We start from the raw sequence: 7,429 nt of genomic DNA on the forward strand, positions 1-7,429 counted from the left end.
ATACAAATAAAGAAAAGTAGAAAACTCAATGTAAAATATCTACCACCTAGGCAGAAAATGTATAAAAGGGGAAGGGGAAAAAAAAATCAAGCATTTTTGCAATTTTAGGGTGGTTTTACACAAATGAAACTGAATTCTGGAATATAACAAAAATGTGCATCATACTAACATGAAGATGTTTTAACAGTGATTGTATTTCAGATGTGAAAGGAAATGGACTTTATAGTAAATAGATTTTTTTTTTTTTTTTAATTTCAATTAACAATTTTATCATAAGGAAAATGTACAGAATTTGTGTGGAAATCCATGTACTGTGTTTGCTCAAATAAGATACTTTGCTGCAAACTTTTAAATATAATAAAATGCATTTAATAGCAATCTTTTGTCATATCGTCATTATTTATGGACATAACATTCAAAGTATGGAAATTCAGTTGTGGATCAAAATGACCGTAAAAACAGTAACTCAAAGAACCTTATAAACATGTCAACACCCATCATTTATCACAGATGGCTCATACCAATGTAAAAAACATATAAAATGTAGTATAATTCTCAACATATGGTTTACTTTGTTGCATTGTTCCTACCTATTATTTGTGTTAAAATCCAGGAAATTATATTATGAAGAGAATATTGTTTGGTTTTTTTATGAAAGTACAGGTTAAAGTCATTCTTTTCTTGCGATGAACATATACCAACAGTGATTAAAAAATAAACATTTATTTACAAAATATTGATGCATACATATTACACAAGTCAGTTATATCAAAGTGGTTTTTTTAAACAATATCTGTAGCAACCAACTATTTGCATTGGTTTATCATAGTGCAAACGGTAATGTTGCAAAGGCAGGTTATAATGTGGGATTATGATTTGAATGTTAGACTTCTCTGCTGCCTTTTGTTTTACTACATCTAGAAAACTATTCCCTTTCATTTAAAAAATATCTAGTTTTTGCGAATGTTGAATAGTGTACCTGAGGATAGGGCAAATTCATTATTATTCTAAATTCTTTCACTTAGATAACTATCTATTTACTCAGCCTGCTTACGTAGCACCATTGCCATTGATTACTAACATACTAATGAGAAAAAGGAATGGAAACACACTAAATACACTATGCCATCCCTAATTTCAGGATTTGTCCATTTATGTGGAATTTCATTTCATACATTTCACAATTCTGCACTATATATTCAAGTGTTTAAGGATGATTCTGGTGGTATTGTGTAGTGGTGTATATGTTACCAGTATATATTTTCCTGTAAATACAATATTAAGTGAAGCTGTGAAGAAATGGACTTAAAAGCTGGCTCCTTCCATCCTCAGATGAGAAAGAGCTTGCTTTTGATTACCAACGTGTATTGGAACCTGCATATAAATTTGCATCTCAATATTGATTCCCTTGCATTGTAAGAACTTCATGTGTTAAAGCCAGTGATTTTGATTGTAGCTTTTCTTTTTCACTGGCTCAAAGCCAGCCATTAGGTAACTGTATCGTCCTTTAGTTCATGTTCTGTAGCTGGTGCTGCACTAAATCTGTATGATAGCCTATCATACAGCATATAGGATGTCGGCAATGCCTAATGTACGTAACTTCACAGTTTTAAAGACTGTTGAGGGGGTATAACTCTTTTTTTTGGTAGCTTCTACAATTTATGAAGCGGTGGATCTCACGACGATCTCATGAGCACCCGCAGCGATCTACAACCATGGCCGGTATCTTGCCGTATATTATTTGTTCTTTCCCATTGAAGTACAGCATGTTTATGGGGGACATCTTGGTGGGCGTGCAGCAAGGGCCTGCCGAACCTCTGGGGTTTGCTTGGTGTACGAGGTGAGTGTGCGGGTATTTTTGTAAAAATACAAATTCGCATTCTCCGGAGCAGTAATTGGCTTTGTATCTTTTAGGTGCGATAATCCAGTCCCATCCGAAAGCTTCAAAATCCACTGTCAGCGGGTAGCGACAACATCGGGATTCTGTCGAGTGCTCATCGCAGTCAAGGCCAAAATCTCTGCGGGACCGTTTTGGTGTATCTGTAACTCTGACCTCTAAAAATGGGTTCTGTGAGGAGAGGAGAAGGAATTGGAAGCATTACTGAGGTAAATGTAAGTTCAGTAAAAATGTGCGAATAGATAATATCTCAGACATATGTATCAAATTAATACTCTCAAATAATATTTGCAAAAACACTTTGTCCTCCTGCAAATCTCTGCTACAGTTGACCTCTGCTCCAGGATTATTCCTCTTTTTCATGCTGGAGACCAGCATTTCCCTGCTGTTTCTCTAAAGAGCTTTAATTTCTGAGTATCTCTTTCTGAAATCACCATCATCTCAGTGTCAGCATCATTCCTCTTCACTGCTTGAAAGGTTTCAGAAATTTGGAGGATGCTGGATTTTTACTTTTGATGTGGGGTTTGTTAGTTTGTTTTAAACCCTCTAGCAAAAGCTACTTTTTCTTCTATGGAAAAACTCCCAAAAGGAAACCAAGAACTCCAAAAACTTTTCAAGGACGGGACTGATGGGTGTTGGTCTCCCTTTTGTGAGTCCTTCTGAAATTCCCTCTATTAAAGTCGTATTCGGTTCAGGGTTTCTGGATATCAAGGAAGGCTTCTTGTCCAGACCAAAAAGGAGAAAAAACACTCCATAACCGCTATTGTTCTTGAATGACTGCAATGGCAGTAGAAATGAGTGTTTCACCTGATGGTACAGGTTACTTGCACTTCACAGCTTTCCCCTCTGCCAGAGGGCTGAATTTGCCATGCTGACTTTGGAGCAGCAGCTGAAATTTTGACTCTTGAAGGAGCCCTGTGGCCCAGAATGTACTTTTGGCAGATCTCCGAGCCACATGCTTCCTACCGAAGGTGCGTTTCCACAGTCACCAACTGAGAATAGAAAGAAATTGCAACCTTCGCAATCACGAGTTTGAAACAGTTCCTGAAGTTTCCTCGCTTCCACGCGATGATTTCAGCCCCCTGTGAGTTTGGCGCTAACTGGGCTGTCCCATGAAGGAAGACCATTCCTTTGGAGTAAGTAACAGCCCAGCTAACTTTGTTAGATGGATTTGTCCCTTCCAGCCTTTATGGCTGCAAGTTGTCCAGCTGCTGGAGATGCTCCTCCCAAAGGTAAATGATATGGGGAGGGGCTTGGTGAGAGGAGCATCCCTGAATTGGGAGCTGCTGGAGAGGAGCCGAAGGGAAGAGAAATTTCCCCTTCCGTTATCAGCCGTGCATCTAGCCCTGCCCTGCTGCTGAATTGGTTTGTTTTTACCGATGATGATAACCATAGGTTATCCACATGCGCGAAAACACGGCATAGGGTATTTGAATGGACGAAGGGGGTGAGGACATTCCTTATTGTGATATCTAGCTGGCCTGTTTCAAGTATGTGATCCATCTATACTGGATCTTCAGTTAAGATACCACAGCGTTTTTCCTTTAAGTTCTTTCAACTGCTTTATACTGCTATGAAGTTAAACATTACATAGCTACATAAATACAGTTGGGCTCGATGATCTTAAAGGTCCTTTCTGACCTAAATGATTCTATGACTGACAGACTGGTCTAGTGCACAGAAGTAAAAGTAAAATAATATTCTTTTAGTTTATTCAAAAAGAAGGATTTCTTGATTGTGATTGTTTCAGCTGTGATAGGGTCAGGACTTTTTATAGGTTGCAGAGGATTGGTGATTTGCACAAACAAATAACGAGGAAAATGCTGTAGTTTAACTGGTATACTTCAGATTTAATTTGTTCATCTATACTTACAAAAAGAAACCAGATAGTTATTTTATGATCTCTCTCATCATTATGACCCATTTATTGTATCAAGCAGAATTTCTCTATTCAAATATTTCTAATAGGTGGAATGATGTACTCTATCACATACTGAAAGGTACACAACATTATGAAGAAGATCTGTTCTCACATTCATAAACACAAATAATTCTTGCTGTTAATAGAAAATATATGCTTACAGAATAAGGAGAAACTCCCAACAGTTTGAATGCAAAGATCTTTATCAGCACTATCAGAGAGGCAGCTTTCTTATCAATGAAATAATCCAATGACTAGTCTTTTTAGCTTTGCTGCTTATTAAACAGTATTTGCTCTCAAATTTGAAAACACTATTACTTTTGATAGTTCCATCCATCAATAACTACCAAAACATTTTCAGTTAATGCCTCTCAAGATCTTACTGAAGTACTACAATTTGTCTCAATTTTTCAAATAGGGAAATGGAGGCACAGGAATGCAATTGATTGTGACATGATCAGAGAGCAAAGAATTAGCTATACAGAACTTGTATCTTCCATTCCCTAAAGAATGCTTCTATTTTATCCTTAAAACACAACTTAAATGCTTTCCAATAAAATGCAAGATTTTTCTAAATAAACTTACCAATCCATCTTCACCTGGTCCTGGGAAAGTTACAGCAAGATCTTGTCCATTCTCATCAAAAGCTTTTATTTCGATGCCTAAATTGGATTCCGGCTGTTTAAGCCAATTTTGCAACACTGTCTTCACATCAATACTCTGCCAAATACCAGTGCCTGGGTTCATGTCAAGTTTCAAAGATCGAATTCCAGTATATCTTGTACCGTCTTTCATGGGTTTAATAAGTCTCAGGATCTGCACAAACACCGTTGTAGGTTTTTGGACTTGTCTCAAGTATATCCACAATTGTGCCTTTACTACTTTGTTATATTGTATTTTAGAGCTAAACTTAAAGAAGCAACATTTTGGTTTTCCCTCCATTTGTACAAGCAAATCAGCTATAAATGAATGGAAAGAACAGATTACTGAACAGGGAACAAAAAGAAATATGCATATATAAACCAAGTTTTATTTTTCCAGACCATGTAGGAAGTCTTACAATATGTTATAAACAGCGTCAGTAACAAAGTGGATTTAACTTAATTAATTTTCTGTGGTTTATGCTCTACAGCAAATCTAGTGAATGTCAACAAAATCATTATGCTATCACCTAAAAGTAACATCATGTGACAAGGAACCAATGATTGTTCTATAAACAGGCTAAAATGAGGTTTGGCCAATCATTTTCTGTATAATTCTAGTTGGTGCCTTCTGCTCCATAGGCTAAGCAGAGCAGAGGTGTGCTCAGGCTGAAACTCAGAAATGGTGGGCAATCGCAAGATGATGTACACTGTGGAGGACCTTTGTGGTCTTCAGAGTGCTCGGGGCTCTGGCCACTGGTACCAGTGCTGTGGGCTGACCTGTACAGCTGCAAAAATCCTCTTTCCCAAACAAAAATTATCGGGGGTGAGGGGACAGCCTATTCCACTTCACAGTGACTACTACCAACTCACTTCTGCTAGTCATCTCCTGAGGACCTTCATAAAGCATACAGAATAGCAACTTTGCATAAGCTGACTCAACACGTATGTGATGATCCAGCTATTTCTAATTTACTAAATAGCCTTAGTGTGCTACACATCGTACAGACACACACAGCCATGGGCAAACTACACGAACATGATCATTTCTTTTCTCAATGGAAAAACAAATGCTTAAAAGAATATTAATCTAAGGATTATTTTGTTTTCATTTAAATATTATAGGAAAGTCACGTGCAGGGCAGTGTTCCTCCTTCCTGTAGCCTGTGACGCAGCTGTCATACCTAGTCATGGCAATATCTTTCCGTGCCAGGATAAAATGGGTAATACTAATCTTAAATGGTGCAGGGCTTTGACATTCATAAATCTCACCACTTAAGATACCTGTCTCTTTAGTGCATTTAAAATAGTTCAAGGGATTTTTATAAAAGTAGGAAATGAACTCAGATCAATGAAGTATAATGGCTTTTCTTCAGTCATTCTAATTATGTAACAGTTTAATTAAAAATAGTTACAAAGCCTTGGACATAATAGGCTGGAATAAAACTGCCAGCAGAGCTTAACTTTGTGATAAGGCTGCAGTAATATATCGCTATTAAGTACCTATCTTACTAATAAGTTGAAAAATTTTACAGATGAAGTTACTTTTTCGTCAAAGCATACATTTTCAGCCGGCTAGAGCAGCTGATACTATTCTAGTATGTGTATTGTAACGATATCTGTAACTGCTAACATGCCTTATACGTCCTGTCATCTTTTTCCTTTTTGACATCATATTCATAAGTGTTATTTAAAAAAACAGCTGCCATAGCCAAATACTTTAGCTGATGAAGAACATAGGATACTATAGTATTAGCCATGCAGAAGATACTTGATAGGAGCCATAGCAGATGTTTAGCACTCAGAAGATAACTCAGAATCTGCTCATTCAGTAAATGCCTTCATTCTTCCTTGGCACGGCTACTGGAGCTGATTGCTGTAGCATGGACATTTTAACATTTAAATCTGTTACACACATATTTGCTTTAAATATATAGTTTTAACTCAGAGGTGGGTGGTGCTAGTTTATGGGATCAGCAAAGAAGCAAGAATTTAACTCTATACTTGCACTTGCTATAACGTGTTGCAGTTAGGTAGGTCTAGTGCTCTAAGCTGTATTTCTGCTGATTTCTATTGCTCCTAAAAGTACTGGCCAGTAAAACCTCCCTCAGAAAAAGATAGTTATCTCGTTATCTGCACTTGTACTTTATATTTGTGATAGGAAATGCCCTGAGTGCTGCAGATAACGAAGTCAACTAAACTGCAGATCTCCCTTTGCTTTCTAAGGCAATGGGCAAATCCTAAGTGCTACAGGGCATACACATTATAAGGAGCCGAAAACCGAACAGTAAAACAAAGGATCGCAACACGGTCATCTGAACCTGGCTCAAATTCTTTAGAAATAACGCTCTCCTCCCTCCCTCTAGCAGACTTCAGCCAGCAGCCTGTTGGAAGAGCCCGAGGAGGAGTTGCGTGGCTCTACAGCAGGGAGACAACTCTCTCGGAGGAGTGGTGGGAGGCGAAAGCAGCAGGGTTACTTACACTCCGTAGGCATTGTGATAATCGTTTCGGTGGTAGCATGATAGTCATCATCTTCCAAAGAGCCATCGCTACTGTCGTCTCTCTGGACGTCATACTGATCAATCAATTCCTGCAGCGGAGGAGCTTTGGGTAAAAGTTGTTTAATAACATCCCTGCTAATGTTAGGAGCTTGTTCCAGACGCAGTTTGCTGAGGATTTGAATTTTTATGGCTTCTATTCTGGAAGATTTTGTATTCTGTCTCCACGTACAAGCATTGCACAGTCCATCTTTTTCGGCGTTCTCTGTGGGCTGACTACTGTCATCAAGAGCCACTGGATCAACTGAAATCAGCATGAACAGGTAAATATAAACATAGATTGCTAGCTTTTGCATGATCTCACATTCAGCGCAGCTTTTTTCTTTTCTCTTTTTTTTTTTTTTCCCCCTCCCCTTCCCCTTTCCCTTTTAGTACTAAACAGATCTGTGAAAGCAAATGCAATCTGAGAGAC

General features: G+C 38.0%; 1 protein-coding gene across 1 annotated transcript; it reads right to left on the reverse strand.

Annotated features, from left to right (window-relative positions):
* Positions 1 to 346: 346 nt before the first annotated feature.
* On the reverse strand, positions 347 to 7,429 carry MSTN (myostatin). Its single transcript, XM_010311097.2, has 3 exons — positions 6,941 to 7,429; positions 4,404 to 4,777; positions 347 to 2,068 (listed from the first exon to the last, which is right to left on the reverse strand). Exons 1-3 carry the CDS (start codon positions 7,311 to 7,313, stop codon positions 1,688 to 1,690), a joined length of 1,128 nt encoding a protein of 375 aa, XP_010309399.1. The 5' UTR covers positions 7,314 to 7,429; the 3' UTR covers positions 347 to 1,687.

This window comes from Balearica regulorum, chromosome 6, assembly GCF_011004875.1.
Source record: "Balearica regulorum gibbericeps isolate bBalReg1 chromosome 6, bBalReg1.pri, whole genome shotgun sequence".
Lineage (NCBI taxonomy): Eukaryota > Metazoa > Chordata > Aves > Gruiformes > Gruidae > Balearica > Balearica regulorum.

What these genes read in the sequence shown, in the direction of transcription:
- MSTN (XM_010311097.2), bottom strand. Translation starts at nt 7,313, where the DNA reads ATGCAAAAGCTAGCAATCTATGTTTATATTTACCTGTTCATGCTGATT. An exon ending in TATCACAATGCCTACGGAGT is followed by an intron (nt 4,778 to 6,940) that starts GTAAGTAACCCT and finishes ATTCATTTATAG; the next exon opens with CTGATTTGCTTGTACAAATG. An exon ending in GACCAGGTGAAGATGGATTG is followed by an intron (nt 2,069 to 4,403) that starts GTAAGTTTATTT and finishes CTCTCCTCACAG; the next exon opens with AACCCATTTTTAGAGGTCAG.